This window comes from Chinchilla lanigera, unplaced genomic scaffold (genome assembly GCF_000276665.1).
Source record: "Chinchilla lanigera isolate Chin_1 unplaced genomic scaffold, ChiLan1.0 scaffold00007, whole genome shotgun sequence".
Taxonomy (NCBI): domain Eukaryota; kingdom Metazoa; phylum Chordata; class Mammalia; order Rodentia; family Chinchillidae; genus Chinchilla; species Chinchilla lanigera.
Window position 1 is genome coordinate 2,012,353 of NW_004955408.1, and position 23,893 is coordinate 2,036,245.

Sequence of the window (23,893 nt, forward strand, 5' to 3'; positions counted from 1 at the left end):
TTTGGAGTTTATGTACTAAAGAGACTAATATATTATGATATTATGATATTATATTATATTAGGTCTCTTTCGTGTCCCTAGAATAAAATACCCAGCACCACAGTTTAAAGGAGGAGAGGTTTTTCTCACTTACGGTTTTCACAGTCAGTCCGTGGCTGGCTGACTGTGGCAGAGACGGCATGGTGGAAGTGCGTGGTAGAGGAAAGCTGCTGACCTCATGACGGCTGGGAAGCAGAGAGAGAAGGGAGGAGCCAGCTGGGGAGATAAACCCTCCAGAGCCCCGCGCCCGTCACCCCTCCTCTGACCAGGCCTCGCCTCTGAACAGCAGACTGAGCTATGAGATCATCACCAATGGCTCACACCCCGGGCCAGTGCACCTCCCCTGCGATCTAATCGCCTTCCGAAAGCCCTCCCATGAGTACGTGAGACGTTACAGAATATTTTAGGCCTAAACCATAACAGTTAGGGTTGGACTTGGGCTTAGGGTTGGAGTTAGGTTAGGGTTTGGGGGGAGTTAGGGTTTAAGCTTAGGTTTAGTGTTAAGGTTAGAGGTTTAGGTTTGGGGGAGTCAATGTGCTATGATTAGAAGTTTAGAGATTTCAGAAAAGCAATAAGGCCATTGGTTGTCTTCTGAATTCAAATCCGTGGCCACCTGTTGACTGCTTCCTGGGTGGCCTCTGCATCCCCTATCTCCAGGCTTCTTGTCTTGAAATGCGTTCAGGCCTCCCTCTGGAGCCGTGGAGAAATGCAGGCAGTGTGGTCCCTGGTGCCTGTTTAGCTCTCAGAGTCTGAAGTCCCTGCAGCAGGCCTAGAGTGTCCCAATCCATTCTCAGGATCCCACGGTGGGCGTTGGACTGAGACATTCTCAACACCTGGTTCACGAGCCCGTGATCCCGGGGCATCGGATGCCCAGGGGAATTAGCACAGTCACATAGATCCCTGGGGGTGGATTGCTATGGCTGGGATGGGGGGCAGACTGACGGGAGGAGGGGGACAGTTAGGTGGAGGGCTCCCTCCTTGAGGGCAGTGTGCTGCCAGGACAGGCTCTCTGTCTACCCCAACCCTGCAGATTGCAGGGAGCCCCCAGGGTGGTCTCCTCCCGCATCTGCTCACAGATAGGTGTGTGCTGAGCAGTGAGGCACTGTGCTGTCCGGAGGGGCGGAACTGCCTGTGTCCCCTTCCCAGGGGAGTGGGCATCCGTTGGCCCTGTGGGCGGCCACCAGACCCTTGCCTCCCTCGTGCTGAGGACTGAGGCGAGGCGCTTCCATGAGACCAGCAAGGGCAGCTCCTGCGAAGGGGAGCGGGCGTGTGTGTGGAATTTCCACTCGGCCTCCCCGGCTCTGCCCAGTGTCGCGGGTCCATCTGCCCCAAACCGCACAGGGCCGTGGGAAGGGGAGCCCACCTCCCTCTCTGCATTCACACCTCTTCTTTCTCCCTCTCCTTCTCCAGGGACTTCCAGGCCCCAAAGGGGAAAAGGTAAGTACGGCTGAAGCTGTCCAGACTCTGGAGGCTGAAAAGGGTGCCAGTCCCAGAGTGTGACCTTGGGCAACTCAGAGCCCCTCGCAGAGCCTTGGGTTACCCACCTGTAAAGTGGGGTCAGGGATCCCTACCTCCTCAAATGGCGAGGAGACTCACACTTGACAGCAGAACATGCTGACAGAGTTCAGTCTGAAATCTGGCACCAGGGTTTAACGAAGCTCAGAGGCACAAGCTTCTCAGATTGACCAGTTTCCAAAGAAATTAACAGTGCGCGAGGGTCTCGGGAGCGCTTGGGAACTTGAGTCGTGTCTGTTCCCGGTGTGCTCTGCGGGGAGGAGCGCGTGGCAGAGTGCCATCTTCGAGCGCCTTGAGAAAGACCCCCTGGCACTCGGCACTGAAAGTCACAGGGAGCGCCCCCAAGGGCTGGGCCCACCACAGCTTGGAAGGGAGCCCAGGGTCCTTGTGCTCCCTGTTCCTGCCGGTGGGGTCAGGGAGGAGGATCAGAGCAGACACCCAGTACGGCAGGGCCCACCGAGGGCCCCCAGGGAAGGCCAGCACCGGCCACATCCACCCCGACCTCAGCTGGGAGATGGGGAGCAGGAGCGCTGGGAGTAGGCCCCCAGCCACATGGCCGTGCAGACGGGGGCCGCGGCTCTGACGCCGTCGGGGCTGAGAAGCCGGAAGGCACGGGGTTTGGTGTTCAGAGCCTTCGCTTCCCATTCTGGCTCCGCCATCAGCGGTGTGGCCGTGGGCAGGTTGCTTGCTTCGGTGGCTCTCAGCTTCCCCATTTGAAAAGTGAAACCCAACCCCACAGAGCCATGGAGAGGATGGCACAATTCGTGCTCACGGCGTTCTGAGGTGGGCAGGGGACGCTGGCACAGTGGTGCACGTCACAACTGCCTTCCCGGTGCCTCTGGCTGAAGCCGAGGGGTCACGCACAGCCTGAGCAGGGCCTCGGGTGCTGTGGTATCCACAGCCGCATGATTCGCCAGCCCCACACTTCACTGCTTTGTGCAGTTCACCGTCGTTGCCCTGCCTGTCCCAAGGTCCAGGGCCCTAGGAGGATGCAGTGGCAGCCGCTGTCCCTGCTCCGCCATGTCTGGGGCCCACATGGCGGGGAGCTGGCCATCAATTCTTTTTGTTGTTGTTTTGAGACAGGGTCTCGCTACACAGTTCAAGCTGGCCTTGAGCTCACTTTGTAGCCCACACAAACTCGAACTGGCCTCGAACTCACAACGATCCTCCTGCCTCAGCCTCCCAAGTGCTGGGATTACAGGTGTGATTGCCACACCCGGCTAGGCCATCAGTGTTTAAAATGCCCTGTTACAAGCTCTGGGTCAGTTAGCTGCATGACCTTGGGCAACTTCTTGGCCTCTCTGTGCCTCAGTTTCCTCGTTAGGAATGGAGATAAATACAGGGCCTGCCTGTTGCTTTGGTTAGAATTGAGCCAAACCATGAAGCGTGGAACACAGCACAAGTGCTCAGCAGGAAATGTGCAGGATCTTGAAAGTGGTGGTGATCTATTTCCTGTTTTGGTTCCTAGGGTGCACCAGGAGACTTTGGCCCCTGGGTAAGCATGGAGCACCACCACCCTCACCCGCTCCTCCTGGTTTGTTCCGTGTTACTCTAACGTGGCGTCTCGAGGCTGTGCTCTGGGCCCCAGTTGCCCATAGCTCATCCCAGGAAGGGGCGAGTGAAGCTGCCCTTCCTCCCCACCCGTGACTGCTACGTGGAAGGCGCAGGTATCCTGGTCAGGCCAAGGCCACTACCTTCCACACAGAAGGACCCAGCAGATGTCCAAGTCCCTGTCCTTGTCACCATGGGTGCCCGACAGTGGGGCTGGTCCTGGTCCCAGGCTGGATACGGACCTCCCTGAGGGCAACTGGTCTGACCGCAAAGCACAGCTCTGCCACTTAGCAGCCCCTGACCTTGCCCAAGTCACTTTCACCTGAGTGAGGCAAGGGTGACGGCCACTACTCCCGTGGTCGTGAAAATTCGCTGCAGTCATAAAAGTCAGCGCCCAGCATGAGGACAAACCAGTGCCTCCTCCAGGCCCACCTCTGCCCCCCATCGGTGTCCCTGGGCCGCATGCTCACTCAGGTAGCCACCCCAAAGGGGTTCTGGCAGAGGGTCACTGCAGTAGACCCGGACCGGTGCCCCTATTTCTGGCACGGCCCCGGGCAGGAAGGCTGCAGAGGTTGAAGCTGGGTGTTCATTGCCCCCGAGGAGGCCAGGCCGTGATGCACACGGCTTGTGTCTGTGAGTTTGGGCTGGGCTTTTCAGCGCAAGGCCCACCCACGTCCGTCCTCTGCTGTCCTGGGGGAGCAGGACCGTTGGGGGGGGGGGGGCGGAGCAGGGCGCCACCTAGTGGGGAATGGACGGCAGCAGGAGGAGCCCGGCGGAGAGGGCCGGCTGGGGCTGTGGTAAGGACGCGGGGAGCCCAGCACCCCACCGCATGGCTCAGAGCCTGGTTGTGTGAACTGAGGACAGCAGGGTCCACATGACAGAGTGGTTGTGATCAGGGGCTGGGAGCGGGAAGGGGGCTGGCCAGGCTGAGCGCCACAGGCCGAGCCATCTGCAGCGCTGGTGAGATCGCTCCCACAGCAGAGAAAGCTGCCGTGCTGCCCTGGGCTGCTGAGAAGAAGCCTTTTTGCTTGCTTCCTGGCGGCAGTGTGGGAGCTGAGCTTCCACGGGGAGCACCCACCCACAACAGGTCCCGAGGCCGTGGACAAGCAGCTCTCCCTCCTCATGTCCCAGAGTCCCAGTGGTTTGTGACCCCCACATAAGGTTAGGGCCTTAAAACGACAGATTACAGCATCTTCCGAGGTTGCCAGAGCAGGCCTGGTCCCCTGTAGCTGCGGCAGAGGCAGCAGGTCCTGGAGACCGAGGAGGGACCCTCACTGGCCGCTCACCTGGAAGGTGCCCCGGGGCTCTCCCGTCTCAGGTGGTCCCAAAGCAGCATCCCCGAGGCAGGGAGTGGGCGCCACCAGGCTGGGAGAAGCTCCACCCAGAGCAGGCGGAGCATGGCCTCCCCTGCCTCTGGCAGCCCGATGAGGCCCGGGCCAGCCACAGGGGCACCAGCCTCCCCAGGGACCAGCAAGAGCCCGTGATAGAGGAGCGGCACAAAAGCCATCTGGAGCAGGTTGTCTGCACCCCACCGTCAGGCCGCCCTCTCTGAGCTGGGCGAGCTGCCTCTGCCACCAGAAGCAGCCTGTGGCTTGTGGAAGCCCCTGCTGCTTCTCTGACCACACCCCCTGTTTGCTGCCCAGATGGTCTTCCCTCGGCTCAGCCCCGGCTTTATAAGCGGAGACCGCCGCGCGTACAGCGTCCGCGTCCTCAAGGTAGACGGCCGAGCGAGGCTCCGGCCTGCTGGTGTGCTGTGGCCCCGTCCCCGTGACTCACTGCACGTTTCCAGGGTTGGACTTCAGCCATCCAAGTCCTGAAGGACGAGGGGCAGCTGGCCGGGCCAGAGACCGAGGACAGCCTCCCCATGACCTGCTGGAATGTCTCAACAAGTAGCATCCAGACCAGTGGCTCCCAGTCTAGGGCTCTGAGCTGTAAAAGGAGCAGCAGGGGCCATGGATGGAGAGGAGTGTCTAAGAGAGCCTGGTACAGTGGCACAGGCCTATAATCCCAGCTACTCAAGAGGCCGGGGCAGGAGGAGAGCAAGTTTGAGGCCAGCCCCGGTAACTGAGCAGGACCCTAAAAATCAATGCACACAAAGAAGTCTAGAAGAGACAAGTGGCCTTGGTAGTCAGGGGGGCTCAGCCTCCCCACTCTGTAACCCTGAGTGACGACTGCCTCTCTGACACCCAGCCTCCTCTGCACAGCGCGGCAGGGAGGGTGCCTGGCCAGCTCACCCAACGGTGGGATCAGCATGCTCTCCGAGGGCTTGCTCCCCGGTGCTGGCTCCACAAAAGGTTTCCTCCCCTTTTCAGGGACAACAAGGTTGGGCACTCCAGGCTGTATGACCGGGTGTGCCCTTACCGCACCCTGTGCCATGCCTGGGCAGGACTGACTGGGGCAGCAGGAAGGTGCCAGTTGCACTGTGGGCTTTGCTCCTTTCAGGCTGAGCCATGGGTAAAGGGCTCTGGCTGCCTGGGGTCTGACCCGGTACTAACATCGGCTCCAAGAGCTGGGGCTTGGTGTCACCGCACGCTCGTGTGGCGCTGCATTGCCTTTCCTTTTTAGCTTTTCATGGTGATATAATTGTAGATTCACATGCATTGTAAATAAATAACATACCATGTGCCCTGCAGCCCTTCACCTGGCTGCCCCATGACAGCTTGCATGGGGGTGGTTCACACCCAGGAGGTTGATGTCGGCACAGCCCACCAATCTTGTTCAGACCTCCCCAGGTTTACGCATTCATCCATGTGCATGTTCAGTGTGTGTTTTGTCCTGTGCGGTGTTATCACACTTGTAGACTTGGGCGGCACTACCCAGGATTCCTTCTGCTGTCCTTGGTTAGCTGTGGACAGCTCGCTCCCTCCAACTGAACCCCAGCAACCATTAATCTCCCACTGAATTATTCTGCCACTCAGAGACGTTACACAAACATAGGCATACGGCATGTAGCCTTGTGAAACCAGCTTTTTTTTCATTCAGCACAGTTCCCTTGAGACGCGTCCAATTTTTTGCATGTATGGGAAGCTTGTTCCTTTCCATTTATTGCTAAGTAGTCCCGTGACATGCAAGTACTGCAGCTCCTTAACCACTCACCTCTGGAAGGATGGAAGGATGATCGGCTTGTTACCAGCTTGGGGCTACAGCAAATGAAGCTTTGTGAACATTTGCATACAGCTTTTCATGTAAACACAGGTTTTCACTCCCCTCATATAAATGCCCAAGACAGCACCTCCATCACCTTTAATGAGGCAGGAATGGACCAGCCAGGAAAGTCTGCTGGGAGACACTCAGGGAAAGGGTACAGTTGCTTTCTCCCACATTAACCTTGTCCTCTCTCACCTGGGCACCCTCTCTGGCCTACAGGCACCCGAGAGGCAGCATGTGCTCAAGGTATGAGGGGTTCTGGTGGGCCACATGGACCAAGGTTTAGAGACCAGGCCCTTCACACGGCTGCGGGGAAGCAGAAACAGGACCCATATTGGGCTGGGGATTTAGCTCAGCGGCACAGCACCTGCCTGGCAAGGTCGTGAGTTCGATTCCCGGTACCGGGGGAAAAAAAAAACAACAAAAAAAAAAGAGGACCCATATCAAAGCCTGTCCCTCGGAGCCTGCCTCCAGGGCTGGGGATGGGGAAAGGACAGGGGCTGCCCGCATAAGGGAGACCTGCACCGCAAGCTGGAACCCCTTCCCCAGACCCTTGGGCCCATGCCAGACTCCATCTCTTTCAGGGAGAACAAGGGCAAGATGGAGCTGCAGGGCCTCCAGGCCCCCCTGGGCCCCCTGGGGCACGGGGCCCTCCTGGCGACACTGGAAAAGATGGCCCCAGGGGAGCTCAAGGCCCAGCGGTAAGAGAAGGCACGGGCAGAAGCACCTAGGACCCGATCCTCTGATGACCCAGACCCCGGACTGGCCTCGGCACCAGCCCCAGCCCCGTCCCCTGCACAAACCCAACACGAAGCTTCCCCCAGTCCAGGCACCAAAGCGGAGCCCAAGCAGACTCGAACTCCAGGCCCAGCTCAAACCCCACCCCAACCCCAGGCCTAACCCCAACCAGACCCTTAGCTCGCCCAGATCTTGGATCCAACCCTAACCTAGTCCCTGACCCCAAGCAGGACTCCTCTCCCAAACTCTTTGCACATCCTGCCCCTGCCCCTGCCCCGCCCCTGCCCCTGCCCCAGCCGGTGTTACCCAGCCTCTGTCCTCGCTGCCCAGACACTGTCTGCAGATAGCTGCAACCCCGAGGCGCGGGTGGACCCTGACCTCAGCCGCAGTCCCTGAGGCTCCGATGTGGGCACGAGGCCACACTCACTTCCCCGCACTAACTAGGTAGCCTTGGTGTCCCCACACCCGGGAGCCCAGGCCTCGGTCTACCCGCTTCCCTAACCAGGACCCCAGCCTGCAGAGCCCGGCGCCCCCGGGCTGTGCTCCCGCTCACCCACCTCAGCGGCCACGTGGGCCGGAACCCTGGCCTTGCCCTCTGTCTGCGGAGGGGAACGGCTGCCCGCCAGGCCTGGGCGGGGAGGGAACAAGGAGACAGTGCGCTTGGCCGGCAGCAGGTGGGGCCAGGATCCATGGGACACCTCGGAGCCTGAACCGCTATTCTCTCCTGTCTCCTAGGGCCCCAAGGGCGAGCCTGGACCGCACGGCGAGGTGGTCAGTACCCCAGACCCGGCAGCCCCTTGCCACACAGGCCCACCTGGCAGAGGCGTGCACAGCCCACACACGCGCCCCTGCCTGCCCCCGCCCCGCAGGTCGTGGTGGATGCCACGCCCAGCAGGGAGAGTCCAGTGCCCAGCTTCCTGGGTGGGGTCCGCAGTGCGCTGGCCGCTGCTTGAGCCTCAAAACAGTGGGAGGTGCTCACAGTCAGTCCAGGGCCGGGGAGCGCACGCCTGGCGCTGCGCAGCCCGCCTCCTCTCTGGGACTAGATGGCGCCCTTTACAGAAGGGAAGGTGACAGGCCCAGCCGCAGCCTCCAGGGGTGTCTGACACCCTCTCTCCTCTTGTTCCAGGGCCTGAAGGGACCCCCAGGGCCCCAGGTAAGTGCTCCTGTCCTGACCTGCTGTGGAAGCGGGAGGGGGACAGGCCCTTATTTCCCCACTGACCCTCTGAAGGACATCTTGGTTGCTTTCAGACTTGGGCAGTTATGAGCGTGAGAGCTGTGAACGTCCAGGGCAGCTCTTCGTGTAGTCACAAGTGTAGCCTCCTCGGGTGTCCACGGTCTCTTTTCTTCCCTCCTGGGGGAGCGCGGGTGGACGGAGGGCTGCGGGCCTGCGGGGGATCCAGACCCTGGGCCATGGAAGGAAGGGTGGGAAAGGGCTCTGCCGGGCACTGGCCCGCGGCAAGCCCGGGCTCTCGGGTCTCCTCCCGGCCACAGCTCCCAGCAGCCTTCTGACTGCAGGAGTCACCTCTCCACTTTCAAGAGCAGGGATCTCGCCAGGGTCACGGAACGAACAAGGTTGTGCGACTGCCGCGCTCCGGGGTCCTGGCCGGGGCTGACGGCCACGAGTCCCACCGCACCAGAAGAGAAAGGTCGGGTGCAGAAAACCCCTGTGCTCTGACCCCCTTGCCGCCTCTTGTTTTCCTTCAGGGTGAGCCCGGCGCCCCCGGAAAGAAGGTGAGGGCCCCGCGGAGCTTCACACCAGGGGCAGGAAGTGCAGGAGAGCCGGGCCGGGCTGCCACAGGCTGGCAGGTCCTCCCCACAGGGCAGGCGTCCCCTGTGCCAGCCCCAGGGTCTCCGCAGAGGCAGTTCCCTCCGTCTGCTCACCCCTCCCTCCCCTTCCTCCGCCACACACTTCAGGGCTGGGACGGTGGCACCAAGCGTGGTCCTGGCCCGGCAGCACCAGCACCACCTAAGGGCGCATGGAGATGCGCATTCTGGCTGGGCGGGGCCGGGCACTCAGTGGGCAGCGCTGGCCTGGCCCGGCTAGTGGAGGGCCCTGCCTACCCCCCAGCACTGAAACGTTACACATGTGAGTTCTGGGGCCACCCCAGATTCTGAGGCAGAGGCTATGGGGGAGACCCAAGGTCTGCGTAAGCTGAGGCGCCCCTAAGCTTGGGAGCCACCGCTGGACGGGAGAGGAGCCCAAGCACCTCCGTCATGCCGTCCCCGTCCCCGCCCGACACTGACTTCTGACACTGTGTTTTGGTCCTTGGACGATCTCAGCCCTTGGCCTCCTCCAGCTCCCTCCGAGGCAGCCCGGGTCCATCCCGGCAGCCAGGACGCTCCACGACGTTGCGTGAGGGAGTGACTGAGTGTTCTCTCCCTGCCCGGGCGCTCTTTCTGCAAACACTCGCCGGGCTGGCTCTGGCTGGGGGAGGCAGGGGCACGGAGACCCAGCCCTGCCCTGTCCTAGAGGCCAACAGCTCGGGGCCCTGGGGGTCTGCAGGGGAGGGGCCCGCTGGCACCAGAGGGTCTGGCCAGCCTGGCCAGCCATGATGGTCAGTCACAGCCTCAGCTGTTCTCTCCTCAGGGGGAGGACGGGGTGCCCAGCCAGCCCGGACTCCCTGGACCCCCAGGGCCCAAGGTAAGTGTGTGCCCCTTGCCCAGGGGGCCCTGCCTTCGTGCCCCACGGTTGCAGCCTGCCCAGTGCCTGTCCTGGCCCTTTGCACCACATGGAGTGGCCGACCCAGCTCATCCAGGCCCTGGCCGCCCCGCGCTCCCCCAGCTGCCCCACCCCTGTGCCGCTCGGGCACCCTCCTCAGGAGCCAGCACCCCGGGTCCCAGGCCACTCTCCCTGCGGTGTCCTGCTCACATCAGCATTTCCATTTCAGGGCGAGCCGGGGACCACGGGGCCCAGAGGGCAGGACGGCGTGGACGGTGCCCCAGGACCGAAGGTGACGTCAGTGGGCTCTGCTCTGCTGGCGAAGGCCCACAGCGGGCCCGGCAGGGGCCGGGGTTCTACCTCTCACTGCCCAGATGCAGGGCAGCAGGGGTGCAGAGTGTGGGGGAGGCAGCGGTCTGGTGCCGGCCAGGGCCTCTGCTCAGCCCCACCCACTCCAGCAGTGCCTCCCTCTTGGGTCCCTCTCCTGAGGCCAGCACAGGGGCCTGGGCCCTCCTGGGGAGTGGGGCTGGAGGGGCTCAGGTGGGGTCCCGCAGGCCGGGCTGCAACCGTGCATCTCCACAGGGGGAGCCCGGGCCTCGAGGCACCGAGGGAACCGCAGGGCCCCGGGTAAGCAGCCTCCAGGCCTGGGGAGGGGCAGGGATTATCTGAGCATCTTTTTACATTTCACACCATCTGCCTACGGGCAAGTGTTCAAATGTGGGCGTGCCAAAGTCAGAGTCCCGACCCCTCATCGCAGGTCCTGCCCCACACAGAGCTCCCCCCTCAGCACCCCGCTGCCCCATCTCTTGCAGTCAGCCCGAGGGACTGGCCTTACACGGACAGCCAGGGTCCCATCCTCGGCTGTGTCACAAGATGTGCCCACGTTCCCTTGTGCCCCAGTGGCTGACCTGGCCTTCCGAAAAACATCTGAACCCAGCCTGGCTGCAGGTGGCCAGGGCACTGGGTCAGCCCCGAGCGTGGGGTTTGTGTGTGTGCTGGAGAGCTCCATGTGGGCCTGACCCAGAGTCTGCTGGGAAGCAAGGCTGGGTCTGGCTCCCCCAACACGAGTTGCTGGCCCTTGCTGGACCCTTCCTGGGGAGCGAGGTTCAGGTGCCTGAGAACCTCTGAGTTCCTGGGCAGGGGTGGCATGGAGCGTGTGCACACGTAACCAAGAACACGCGGGTCTCGGCACACACCAAGCGCAACCTGCTGCAGAGGTTGGGGGGCAGGGCCAGCCGTCCGTGTCCCTCCAGGGTCTCGCTGGCTGACACAGGGACCCCTCCACTCCACACACCTGCACACACTCCCAGCTGCTCACCCTCCCTTCTAGGGTGCCCCGGGCCTCAAGGGCGAGCAGGGTGACACGGTGGTGATCGACTATGACGGCAGGATCCTGGATGCCCTGAAGGTAGTGTTCGTGGGGTCCAGGATGCCCCTTGAGATCCGTGCCCTCCCCCTGAGGGCACAGGGGGAGCTCAGCACGCAGACCTCTGTCTCCTTGGGCGCCCAAAACCGTGACGAGTGCGGTGTGGACCAGTGCAGTGCTGGGAGGCCATGGCAGCGTGGGTGTGGGGCCCGAGCTCCACAAAGGCAGAGCGTCTCCTGGGGTCTGAGCCAGCAGTGTCTCCAGGCCCCTCTCTGGGCCACGGGGGAGACAGGGGAAACCCTGTCGCGAGCCTGGGCACACGTGTGCCCTCTGAGCCCTGCCCAGTGACTGGCAAATTGGGACCTACTACAGAGAGAGAGGCGGGATGCCAGCTGCTCATGGGCACCAGGGAAAGGAGCTGGGTGGGCACAAGGCGGCATCAGGACCGGGCTCGGTTGGTACCTGACCGCAGCTTCCATCGCAGCTGTCTCCCGCGGGGCTCGGGAAAGTGCAGGGGGAGGCTAACTGCAGGCCGTCCCAGGCCCGCGCAGGGCAAGCGACGGCTCGGGACGTGCGCATGCGTGGTGTGGCCCAGGTGGCCGGGAGCCGCGGGGGAAGGCCCCGTGAGTTGCAAGGAAGCAACTCCTAGGATTTGGGGTGCCTGGGTGGTTCAACTGGGTGGCAGCAGGCAGCCATCGCCGGTCCCTGAGCAGGGGAATGATACATTCAAGAAGAAAGGAGAGACTGGGGGAGGGCAGCTCAGGAGTGCTATGGAGCCTTCCAGGGAGGTAGGTGCCAGCCCCAGACCTAGCGCCCGCCGGCAGAGGCAGGAAATGACGTCAGCAGAGGGCAGCGTGGGGGTGGGGTGGAGGGCGAGGACAGAGCTTGTCAGCCAAGGCCTTTAGGAGCTGCTGAGCCGCTGCGAGTCCAGACAGGCGCTTAGGAGCAGGTCAGACCTTGTGACCCCGAGACGCCATCGCCCACCTGTGGGACCAAGGAACGCCCGGGACCAGCAGGCGGCAGGAAGCAGAAGCAGTCAGAACTCACGGGACAGGCAGACAGGAGGTGGCCAGCTGCTGTGAGGGTGTGATCCGCTGGCCTCGGGTGCCAGCCCGGATTACACTGGCTTTGAGCTGATAGGGAGCTGTTGTGGAGCGTCGAGCAGCAATGCGTGGTGAAGAATCTGTATCTGGGGCAGACCGGCTCTGAGGGAGTCTGGGCTGTGCCACCAGGCGCTGTGATAGCTCGGTGGACGCCTGCTGCCACCTCGCTGGCCCCGCCCGACCTGCCTGGGTGGGGCCAGGCCTGGGGCCCTGGAGCCTGCTCAGCTGCACCCACAGGGCAGCAGCCAGGGGAGAGGGGCTCTGCCCCACCGCTGACCAGCTTGACTTCTGCACACAGGGTCCTCCCGGGCCACAGGGAGCCCCAGGACCACCAGGGATCCCCGGAGCCAAGGTCAGTGCAGATGCAGCTACATGGCCCCTGGGACCCCGTGTCCACCTGCCCTCTCCTCTCTGCCACCCCGCCCCCGGCCCCCACATCCCTCCTGCTGTCAGCCTGAGTTCCGGGGATGCCATTCTAGACAAAACAAGTGCCCTCTGCAAGCCCCTGGCTACCACCCACCGCCCAGCCCTGTGAAGTCTCCTTCACACACTCGCCCGCCGGTCCTCCCCAGGACGCCCGGCCGGCCCTCGGTGTGCGTGTGCACAGCCGATGCTGTGGCTGTGCCTGCTCGGTGCACCCTCCCACTTGTCTGGAGGAAGAGCCCCTGACTTTGAAGTCAGGCGGGATCTGGTCCTGGCCCCACTCGCCCTGAGCTCTGGGACCCGGGCCTCAGCTTCCAGAGCTGTGACCTAACAACCTGGAGGTGATGGCCTTGTGTACAGCTGTCTCTCAAAGCTCAGCAGAGAGGCGGCGGCACCAGGCGCCTTGCTGGAAGTCTCTGACCCACCGGGGAAGGCCTGTCTTGGGGCAAGGGAGCCAGAAGTCCTCTCACTGTTCCCTCCATCCCCTGCAGGGTGAGCTCGGACTGCCCGGTGCCCCAGGAATCGATGGAGAGAAGGTCTGTGGGCTTTTGATTTCCTTGGTGACGCTGGTGCTGGGCATGGTGTGTGTGTGTGTGTGTGTGTGTGTGTGTGTGTGTGAGACCCACACAGAGGTGAGCGTATCCCTCATGTCACCTGATAACTGTATCAAGTGGGTGTGTCTACTGCTGGGCCCCTAGCATGTGGCACATTTTGGGCAAGACATGACTGCTGAATGAAGGACAGCCGTGACTCCAAGCCCTGGTATGCGTGCGCAGTTCAGCCCATGAGTGCCCTGAAGGGCCTGCCCAGGCCCGTGAGCCCCTCCCCCCGCCTCAGGCTGCTCCCCAGTCACAGGGGATGCGGCATGGGGATCCCCTGCCCCCAGTTCCAGCTCCCCCACTGCTTCCAGGGTCCTGGCTGCTGAGCTAGGGATGGGGGCCCACAGCAGGAAGTGGGAGTCTGGCTGGCCTGGTCTAAGCGCAGGACCCACGGGGAAGGGGGTGTCCCTGAGCCCCACTGACTGTGTGATCTTGTGGCCTCAGGGTCCCAAAGGACCGAAAGGAGACGCAGGAGAGCCTGGGCCAGCGGGACCCAAAGGGGAAGCGGGCGAGATGGGCTTACCTGGCCTTCCGGTAGGTGGCTGGGCTGGGCCTGCCCCACTTGCTAAGTTGGGGGTCCCACTGTGAGTGTGTACCCATCCCAGCTGGGTGGGGACTGCAGGGAGGCCAGGAAGGGTGTGCTGAGGACATGGGATGCCCCACAGGGGACGCCCCAGCTCCCTGCCAGCATGGCCCTGGCTGAGCGTGCATCCTCACCTGCGAGGCCTCTGCCCAGCCTGTGTCAGTAGGGTCAACAAGGAGATGCATTCTGGTAGCAGCGGGGTGGTCTCGTGGTTGGACTGTGCTCAGCTGAAGCTGCCTGGGCTTGCATCCATGGCTTCCTGACCCCGGGGCCCTAGACAATGACCTAACCTCCTCTAGCCTCAGTTTCCTCACCACTAAAATGGGCATGAGCTGGGCATGGCATGCAGGCCTGTAATCCCAGCACTCAGGAAGCTGAGGCAGGGTGTCAGTGAGTTCAAGGCCAGCCAGGACTACATAGCAAGAGGCTGTCTTAAAAATAAATGAATAAAAATAGAATAGAAGAGACTAGGAATACTGCTTAGTGGCACAGCACCTGCCTGGCAGGTGCAAGATCCTGAGTTCGATTCCTGGTGCTAAAAAAAGAAATGGAATAGGAGAGGAGAGGGGAGAGGGGAGGGGAAGGGAAGGGAGGGGAGTCTTGTCCCTGAAGGAGAAGACAGGGCTAAGCGTGGAGGCTGGATGCAGCAAGCCTACTGTCACCCTGGCTGGATAAGACAAGCGGCCAGTGTTACATAGCCACTGGGCACCTCTGACCTCTGCCACTGTCCACCCTGAGGGCCACCCATGGGACGTGGCACTGGGGTTTGACCCTGGGTCCCGCTTTCAGAGTGCCGGCCCCTCGCTGCGCCGCAGGGCGGTCTGTCTTGTGTGTTGCACACTTCCGCCCCCACCGGGCGCATCCTGGCTTGGGGAAGTGAGGCTGCGCGGCTCAGCTCGGGGCTGCTGTGGGTGAGCCTGAGCAAGGGGTGGTCTGACAGCGCGGGGAGGGCTGTGGGATGTGGGAAGGGCTCACAGGCCACCCGTCCCGCAGGGCACCGATGGCCCCAAGGGCGAGAGGGGAGACTCGGCGTCCGAGAGCCTGCAGGAGAGCCTGGTAAGGGGGCTGGGGTGCGGGGTCCCAGGGCTGCACCAGCACGCAGCCCAGGCTGGGGCAGAAGAGCACCCGGCCCGACCCAGCCGGACAGCGGGCGGCCATGCCATGGGGAAGCAAGGGCTGGCTGTGGAGTCCCCCACAGGCTGCGCCCTGCCCCCCCCCACAGCAGCAGGGGCCCCGCCCAGGGCGCTCTGTCCGCGTGAGTGACTTGGGGACCCGGCAGGCGAGGGATGGTGGGCAGGGTGACTAACCCATCTCTGACCTTGCAGGCCCAGATCATAGCAGAACCAGGGCCCCCCGGGCCCCCCGGACCCCCTGGCCCCATGGTAAGGACAGCTTGGCTTACAGCAGCTGGGGGCCCATGAGGGGGGTGAGCCTGGGCCCCAGCAGGGGCAGGGAGGGCAGGAGGCTGCACGGGGCCGGGGCCCAGGGCCTGTGAGAGGCCTGAAGCTGTGAGGCGGCTGCAAGACAGGGCCCCGGCCCGGAGCCTGCATCCAGGCTGCCGCGTCTGACCTCCTCTCTCACCCTCCAGGGCCTCCAGGGAATCCAGGGTCCCAAGGTGAGTGGCAGAAGACCCAGAACTGGACACCATGCTGAGCCTGGGGGCCGGAACATGTGCCTGGACGGTGGCCTCCCGGCCATCCTCCAGCTGTGCCGGGCTCCACTCACTTCTCCCTCTGTCCGCTGCCCTGCTCCCTTGGGCTTGCCCACCCCTGCTTCCCGCACCTCCCGCTCCTCCCCGAAGGCGCACACATCGGTCCCAATGCCGGCCTTAACGCCACGTCTCGGGCTTGGGGTGTTTCATCCTGTCGGGTTCTCTGCTCTTACAGGAAAACCTCCAGTGTGGTCTGCCCGGGAGACAGATACAGGTCCTTGTGCGTTTGTTTGAGACAGGGTCTCACTGTGCAGTTCATGCTAGCTTTGAACTCACTTTGTAGCCCAGGCTGGCCTCGAACTCGGGCCATCCTCCTGCCTCAGCCTCCCGAGTGCTGGGATTACAGGCGTGTGGCACCACACCCGGCACAGACACAGGTCCTTGTCACACCTGCCCCTCACTCACCCTGGAGGAGGAGAGCTCCTCTCCGCCCCAGCTCCAAGGCTAGGTGGGCAGCCAGGCTGCAGAATCCCAGCCTGAGGGGGCCAGGTGTGTGGCCCAGCCAGATGTGCTGCTGCTGGCTTCTAAACCCACAGCGGGTTTAGAAGAGGCAGCTGCTGCCTGGGACTGGGTCCAAGGCTGGGGTTCAGAAAACTGGTTGGTGCTGGGCCCGAGGCTTCCGGCTGTGCCCTCCCCGTGCCTCCCTTGCTGTCTGTGGAACGGGTGTCACTGTAAATGTCTCCCACAACTCCTGAGGGAGCCCGTGGGTGGGGAAAAGGGAACATGTGGACCGGGGATGTAGCTCAGTGGCACAAGCACCTGCCTGGCACGCACAAGGTCCTGAGTTCAATTCTTGGTACAATAAAAAAAAAAAAAGGAACACACACCCCCTGCTCTCCCTGATCACTCTGCCCTGGAGGATGTGGGCCAGGCCTGTCAGAGCCTTTCCGGCCTCGACCAGCCCGTGCTCTCCTGTCCTGCTGTCTGTTCCTCCCGCTGACTGATCTGCCCTCCACTCCAGGGCCTGGACGGAGCAAAGGGAGAGAAGGGTGCCTCAGGCGAGAGAGGCTCCAGCGGCCCACCTGTGAGTGTCGTGCGCCCCGTTTGTCCCCAGGGTGCGGCATCTTGTTCCTGTCACTCTTCTTGATGCACTTCTTTTCCGTGCAGGGCCCAGTTGGCCCACCAGGTCTTATTGGGTTGCCGGGAACCAAAGGAGAGAAGGTAACCGCCCTCCCTGCAGCCCCACGCCCATGGTGTCCCCAGGCTTGGAGCACGAGCCCTGGGCCTTGCGGGGTCTCTGCCCTCACAGGGCGGCCCTGAGGCTCTGCAGTGCGGTTCCGCCCCGACCTGCGTCTGTGCCTGCAGTCTGCCTCCCTGTGCCAGGGTGGTCCGGGCGCGGGGCCTGGCTCCCAGCAGCTGCGCTCCCCGCACCCCTTCCCGGTACTCACGCCCCTCTCTGTCTCTCTCCAGGGCAGACCGGGGGAGCCAGGACTTGATGTAAGTTCCCCGTGGTTCACTGCAAGTGACTGGGTCCTCCCTGTGTTTCTCCTCTGCCCTGTGTCGCTCGCACGGTCACCTGGCCAGCACAAGTGTGGCCCCTGCCCGGGTGCAGCTGCCTGGTCCGTGCACTCAGTGCCAAGCCGGGCACATCCCAGAGTGGTGCTTTGTGAACGGATGGCAGGTGGATAACAGGGGTGCGGAGGACTGAGGACTGGAGGGAGGATGGAGGGGTGGTGGTGGGTGAGGGAGGGGATGGGGGGGTGGACGGCTGATGCGAGGGTGAGTGGGTGGGTGAAGGATGGAGGGGACAGCGCACGGCGGCTGGACGAACGGACGGGGATGGTTGGTGCACGGATGAACAAGTGCATGAGGACGGTGGCTGGCACACGGATGCGTGCGTGAGCGGGTGCGGGTAACGGCAGGGCTGTGGGGCAGCAGTGAGGAGCCTGTTGCAGCACCCTGGGGAGAGATCATGAGGCCTTCGGGATCTGCACCGGTACTGCGGGAAGGAGGGGAATGGAAGCAGGAGCTCAATGTTGAGTGTATCAGGCTTGCTTTGGCAGGATGGCATAAACCAAACACAGTCTAGGGCCAGGGATATAGCTGCTTGGCAAGCGCGAGGTCCTGAGTTTCATTCCAGACACCAAAAGTAAAAAAATTTAAACAAAATAGTTTAAACTGGTTTAAAGTGCCTCATAGCTGGGAAGTCCAGAAGCTTAACGCCTGCCCCAGGACACACCTGTGTGGACACCACCCAGCTTTCACGTCTCCTCTCTCTGCTTTCCCTGCGTGGGGAGCACTGGAGGGGGAGCAGAGCCAGCAGCTCCGCACCCGAACCTCCCTGGGCCCAGACCCCCAGTAATGGTACCGCCTCGCTGTAGCGACACGCCTGGCTCCATCGGGGCAGGCAGGCCCACGCTGCCGAGCCACCTTGCTGCAGGAATGCGGTGCCCTCCTGGGTGGGCGTGATCATGTGCCCAGCCCGGGCACTGTAAGGAGGGTGGACAGTGAGGAGCGCTCAGGAGGGCAGAGTGAGCAGCTGCAGGGCTGAAGGAGAGGGTGTGGCGGGGCAGGAGGGGGGCCGAGGGCAGGGTTCCTTCAGTGGACCGCGCTGGGGAGCAGGCACCGGGTGGACTTGAAGAGGCTTTACGCACCACGCACGCGGTGGCAGCTGCCTTGGAGGAGGCCGGTGCTCCAGGTGGCATCGCAAGGCCACGCCTACTTGCTCCACCTGGCAAGCCCAGGCCCTCGCTCAGCAGAGCCAGCTGCTCAGGGGCTTCCGTGGACCCCCAGCCCTTATACAGCAGTACTTCCTTGGGAGCCCCGCGACCCGCTTTGCACTTCCCTGTCCTTGGCCCTCGGCCGCTGCCATTAGTGAGCGAGTGAGCGGGGTAACGCCGCAAACTCCTATACCCGGCATCCGGCCGCAGCCCAGCTCCCAGTGGATGCTTCGTCCTGCTGGCTGGCTGGATGGACAGACAGACGAAGGACAGATGAGGGTGCACAAAGCTGCGCCGAGGGGAAAGAAGAGGTCACCCTTTCTCGGTCTGTCAAAGATGGTGACACAAACGTCCCCAGCCGAGCCCAGGCCGATGCCAGCGGCCCCTGGCTGGGACTCGCACATAGGCACGGGGGTCGGCTGCGGAGGAAGCAGAGCTGGTGCCCGACATGCATGCACACACGCTGTCCTGTCCCCACGCGGTCCCCGCACATGCGTCACCCGGCGGTGGGGCTCGGCAGCTGCAGCCTGAGAGTGTACAGCGGAAGGGCAGTCTTGGCTGGACGGCACGGAGGCAGCGGGCAGGGAGCAGGGACTTCAGCCCTATCCTCGGGTTTGACCTTTGTCTTTCTGTCAGGGCTTCCCTGGACCCCGGGGTGAGAAAGGGGACCGGAGCGAGCGCGGGGAGAAGGTGAGGCGGGGAGGAGGAGGCAGGTGGGGCGGAGGGCCAACAGCGGGGCCGTGGGCAGCGGGCGGCTGGGATTGGAGCTACAGGGCTGGCAGCCGCTGCTCTGCAAGTGCCAGGGGGCCCTGAGCCCGGTGACTGGCCACCCACCGTCCGCTTCTCGTGCAGGGGGAGCGAGGCGTCCCCGGCCGGAAAGGAGTGAAGGGCCAGAAGGGAGAGCCAGGGCCGCCAGGCCTGGACCAGCCGTGTCCCGTGGTACGTGTCGGAGCAGGGCGGGCCGAGCCCCGGTCCTCCAGCCTCCCCAGCAGTCGGGTGACCTCGCCCGTCCTCAGAGCTTAGCGCGAGTGCCATGGGCCACACCGGCCCCACACTGGGCACCCATGTGCCAGGCCACCACAGCCACCCGCACATCACTGTCCCTCCGCTCTGCTCCAGCGCCCTCCCAGGGACGCCTCCGGGACAAGGCCTCCTCTGGAGACCAAGACCCTGCCCGGGCCACTGCCTCCCTGAGCCCAGGCAGGCCTGGCAGGAGTGGGCCCTGTCCTGGGCAGGAGGTGGCCAGAGGCTGGTTTTGCTGAGTCAGCGGCAATTGTGGGTGCCCCAAGAGGGCGTGACAGTCACGGACGAGCCACTGTGGGGACAGGGCCAGGGTGCCCACCCTGGAGCTGGCCCCAGTTGGGGTCTGACCCCCTCTGGGCTCAGGCCAGGCTGGGGTGGGGCCAGGCTTCCCCGGGGCCTCCCCAGATCTCCTTCCGACCTCTCCTCTGCCTCCCGGAAGTGGCCTACACTCATCCCCATGTCCCCCGTCGGCCCTTTCCTTCCCTCCTCCCCATTAGCTCCTCTCCCGCCCCTCCCAGGAGCCCTGCGCCAGTGCCTGGCACAGTTTGCTAGCAGGCAGGAGCGTCCGTGTTTCACACACTGCCAGGGGAGCTCAGCAAAGACAGGGCAGCGAAAGGGCAGGCTCTCCACCTCACACTCACGCTGGCCACCCCACGCAGAGGGCCGGGAGAGGGTCCCCTGGTTCGACGCGTGCGGGCTCACCCAGCACCAGGGCCCCCAGCCGGCCTCTGGCCTCCAGGGAGTTGTCGGCCCTCTGTGCCTGGGTGCCCCTCCCTCCAGGCGGTAGGAGAGCACCCCGGTGAGAAGGCCCGAAGGACAGAGAAGGACTCAGGCCTGTCGCAGCCAGGGGACAGGGCACCCCAGCCCAGGGCAACTCCCCCCCAGCGGTCAGCCTCTGTCTTTAAACAGGATCGCGCCCGATGCGGAGGCTGGCAAGGGCCACCTGGCTCCCAGGGCCTGGCAAGGGGCAGCAGGCCCTGCCCTGCGGTAGGCGGCATGGCCGGCTGTGTGCTGTGTGTGCCCTGGGCCTTCGGGGCTGCTGTGTGTGTCCGTGGCTCTGCTCCCTCCCTGCCTGCCCCTGCCTGCTGGTCCGTGCTGCCCTCTGCCCTTCCAGTTAGTGCCCAGCAGGGCCTGGCACAGGCGGAGGCCCGTGTGCTCCGTGTCTGCGGCCGTCCCTGTGTTTCGGAATGGAGTGCAGTGTTTCCCACCCAGGTGGCTCTGCATTTTGTCCCTAGCCCCCAGGCTGAATGGGCACTACCGTGCCCCGACAGCCCCACCCCAGGCCAGTGTCCACCCTGAGTCCACCCCGCCCGCCATTCAGATCCAGCCACAGGCCGGGACCAGGGGGAACCGCCTGCTGAGGTCTGCTCCTGCCCTGCCCAGAGCCACAGTCAACACTGGCAGGCGGGGGGCCACACAGCCCCAGGGCCAGGCTGGGCCCTCCTGGCAGACCAATGTCGGCACATCACCTGCTGCCAACAGCGTCCTCCTGCCTCTGCCCACTGCACGCGTGTCTGGGCAATCGCAGGGAGGAGCTGGCAGCCCCGTGAGGCAGTTCCACAGCCGCATCTCCCTACAGACCTGGGCAGGGGAGTGGGGGTAGACAGCCAGCCAGATACCCGTCCCTGTCACTCAAACCTCCTCTCCCTGCAGGGACAAGATGGGCTGCCCGTGCCCGGCTGCTGGCATAAGGTACTGTGAGGGTTGACCCCAGGCCAGGTTTGGAGGAATCGGGTGGATGGGGCGGGGCCAGAGGGCGGGCGGGGCCGTGGCTTGGAGCTCAGCTGTCTGCAGCACCCCGCACCGTGCCTGTCCCAGCCGTGGCTGAAGCTGGGGCCGTGGTCCTGGCTGTTGTGTGTCACCGGCCCTACTGGTCACATGGAGCTGAGTGGGCACCTGGCCCGGCCAGTTCAGAGCCCCGAGGACCTGCGGGAACTCTGTCCCAAGTCTCCACCGAAAGGGTGATGGGGTGAGGACAGCCTCACTGTGCCCCGGTGGCGGCTCCCAGGGCCTCCTCATGCCCCTCGTCACCTCGTCTTTCCCTCCTTTGCCAGTGACCCCTGGGCCCAGCTCGCAACCTGTACAGATCCTCATGGACCCTTTTAATTTTTGTAAAAAACAAAACAGTAATATATTGATCTTTTGTGGAACGCACCACTGTGGCCTGTGACCTGGCGAGTGCCTCCAGCCCGGCAGGGGCAGCTCAGTAAACGGGCAGACGGTGTGCTCTGGCGGCACTGGGGGCTCGGCGTGCCCCGAAGGCGACGACGGTGATGGCGCCTGCTCAGCTTGGGCTTCCGGTCACCGGATTAGCAGAGACCTGGCTGGCCACCACCGTGAGCGCTGCGCCTGAAGCCGGGAGCCTGGGCTCACACTCGATGCGGTCAGACCTCGCTGGCCCATGGCGGCTGTGCCCGGGCCCCTCCAGCCCCCAGCCTCGGCCTCAGCTGGCTGCCCTGGACCCTGGCTCAGCAAGGCAGGACAGGACTCCGCAGGCACTTGCCACCGGGCCAGGGAGGAGTCTGTAGAGAGCTCCCAACGATGGCCTGGCTCCCTCCGGAAGCTATGAGAACTTGTGTCCAGGGGCCTCGCTCTGTCATCACTGCGGGACCTAGAGCCAGCTGCGGGAGCCCAGGGCCCCCGAGTGGGGGGATGGACAGTCCGGGTTCCACCCACTGCTACTTCCTGGGGGCATGGACAGTCCGGGTTCTGCCGGCTGCTACCTCCTGTGTCTTACCGCATCACCCCGAGACGGACAGGAGGGGACACTGCTGCCCCGGAGGAGATGGCCCCGCTGGCCCCAAGTCTCCCCGCCGGGACTGTGGTCAGCCTGGCAGCCAGGTGCCTGCCGGCCAGTTGTGCAGACAAGATGAGGTGCCAGGCCGGTCCCCGCAAGCCTGCGCAGGCACCGCCAGCTGACAGCCCTGAGCTGTCCTCCTCCCCTTGTGTAGACGGGTTTGCTCATGTAATAAACACCACCTTGTGTCTGCGTGTCCCTGTCCTTGCAGTGGCCCTGGCTGAGCGCTGGCGAGAGAGACAGGGACACCCTTGTGTCAGAGCCACCCCAGAACCCAGAGGGGGTAGTGCAGGATCAGGGCCGGCTGGGGGGCCTAGTCCTGCACAGTCAGCAGAGCCCTTTGGGCCATCCGCTTCATGTCACTGAGTGGAGCCCCTGTGGCCTCCTCCACTCTGGTTACCAGTGAATGCTGCATGCACATCGCCCCACAGTTTGTTGCCCTAAAATGTGGCCAGGTAGGGTGGCGCACACCTGTGACCCCAGCACTCAGGAGGCTCAAGCAGGAAGACTGCTGTGAGTTTGGAGCCAGCCTGGGCTGCATGTGGATACTGTCTCAAAAAAAAAAAACTTTCTGGGAGCATCAGTGGACTCTGATAGGTAGTTCTCACGCCAAGTCTCCCACATCTGGAAGCTGACGTTGCCCCCCGATGAGGACCAGGACAACACCACTTGGGGTCTTTCTGTGTGGCCTGGGCTTCCTCACCGCATGGGGGCTGGATTCGGAGGGTAAATAAATCAGGTGGGCCAGGAGGGAGTGGTCACCTTTTATGACCAAGCCTGCAGAGTCATATGGAGATGGTGTCAGTTTCTGCCAGAGGTCACCCCAACCTGCGGAGGCAGACCCCCACTTCTCGGAGAGAACGTCGTTCATGTCACACTTTGGGAGAGAATGTGAGATAGTCTGTCTTGTCGCACCACCTTAGAAAACGTCACCTGCCCCTCTGCAAAGTGGGACAGCCGTATTTGCCACTTGTATCAGCTCTGCAGGTTGCACGGATGCTTTTGCATGCCCGCCTCGTCCCCGGCGGCCCGTAACACAGCCGGGGTGCCCACTTCCAGGCCTAAGGCGGCCACAGTACAAGTGGTCCCCCAGACCGGATATGCTCAGCCTCCCAGTTAAACAAAATTGCCCAGCCCGACCAGCTAAGGAGAGAAGAGCCGGCCACGTCCCTGCCTCTGTCCCCTAAAAGCTGGCCATAAGTTGCAAGCCATGATGCTCAGCCAGTCCCCTGGGTCATCAAGAAAGCCGGAAGAGGGAAACAGGACAAGCTGCAGCGGGGCTGGGTCACTGGCTGGCGGAGATGGCCTTGGCCCATGTTCCTGGCTTGGCTAGTCCCGGCAGCACCTTCAGGTCTGCCCTTCCCCTGCCCTCCACTCGGGAGCCTCACCCCACCCCACGCAGCTCCGAAGGCCTGCGCCTTCACACAGGGACCTGGTGCTCAGGGCGGGCACTCCCTGCTGGGGACACCGGGATGGGGCAGCAGGCGTGGGCCCGCTCCTGGGCATGGATAGCCTCGGATCCCTTTTTGAAATCATTGGCAGGGCATGACCTGACCAGGCAGCCCCAGGACACTGAGTGTCTGGCAGGCAGATCTTGGAGGGGGTGGAGGCCACATGCTCCCCGACCTCAGGTTGGCAAGGGGCAGTGCCCATTGCAGCGGGCAGGGTGGGCCATGCTTGGCCCCTTGCTGCCCCCTTGTGGCTACAGACCTTTTTCTGGGGCCTGCTGCCCCTGGGGAGGTTGGTGGGGACAAAGGCCCCGGCCCCAGGGGGGTCACAGCTGAGCCTCAAGGGTAGGGCGCCTTAAGGAAGGGAGAAGCATGTTTGTTAAATCTCTGTGTGCTGTGACAGCTAAACTAATCCCTAGGGCCGCAGTCCACCCCTTTTCTTGCAGTTCCGGGGAACGCACTCAGAGCCTTTACCCTGAGCTGGAGTCCAGGCCCTTGACGGGGAGAGGGCAAGGTGCCGCTAAACTGCCC

General features: G+C 63.4%; 1 protein-coding gene across 1 annotated transcript in view; it reads left to right on the forward strand.

Moving 5' to 3' along the window:
- Col23a1 (collagen, type XXIII, alpha 1) overlaps window positions 1–22,106 on the forward strand; it is a 262,912-nt gene extending 240,806 nt beyond the window's left edge. The window contains exons 8-30 of the mRNA XM_013507342.1: window positions 1,450–1,476; window positions 3,023–3,049; window positions 6,837–6,953; window positions 7,726–7,761; window positions 8,117–8,143; window positions 8,695–8,721; window positions 9,578–9,631; window positions 9,879–9,941; window positions 10,232–10,276; window positions 10,980–11,057; window positions 12,417–12,470; window positions 13,033–13,077; window positions 13,585–13,674; window positions 14,717–14,779; window positions 15,049–15,105; window positions 15,312–15,338; window positions 16,396–16,458; window positions 16,542–16,595; window positions 16,845–16,871; window positions 18,731–18,784; window positions 18,947–19,033; window positions 20,771–20,809; window positions 21,172–22,106. Of these exons, the coding sequence (XP_013362796.1) occupies window positions 1,450–1,476; window positions 3,023–3,049; window positions 6,837–6,953; window positions 7,726–7,761; window positions 8,117–8,143; window positions 8,695–8,721; window positions 9,578–9,631; window positions 9,879–9,941; window positions 10,232–10,276; window positions 10,980–11,057; window positions 12,417–12,470; window positions 13,033–13,077; window positions 13,585–13,674; window positions 14,717–14,779; window positions 15,049–15,105; window positions 15,312–15,338; window positions 16,396–16,458; window positions 16,542–16,595; window positions 16,845–16,871; window positions 18,731–18,784; window positions 18,947–19,033; window positions 20,771–20,809; window positions 21,172–21,174 (1,164 nt within the window). The 3' untranslated portion in view covers window positions 21,175–22,106. The remainder of the gene's footprint in view (window positions 1–1,449; window positions 1,477–3,022; window positions 3,050–6,836; window positions 6,954–7,725; window positions 7,762–8,116; window positions 8,144–8,694; window positions 8,722–9,577; window positions 9,632–9,878; window positions 9,942–10,231; window positions 10,277–10,979; window positions 11,058–12,416; window positions 12,471–13,032; window positions 13,078–13,584; window positions 13,675–14,716; window positions 14,780–15,048; window positions 15,106–15,311; window positions 15,339–16,395; window positions 16,459–16,541; window positions 16,596–16,844; window positions 16,872–18,730; window positions 18,785–18,946; window positions 19,034–20,770; window positions 20,810–21,171) is intronic.
- Window positions 22,107–23,893: the final 1,787 nt, after the last annotated feature.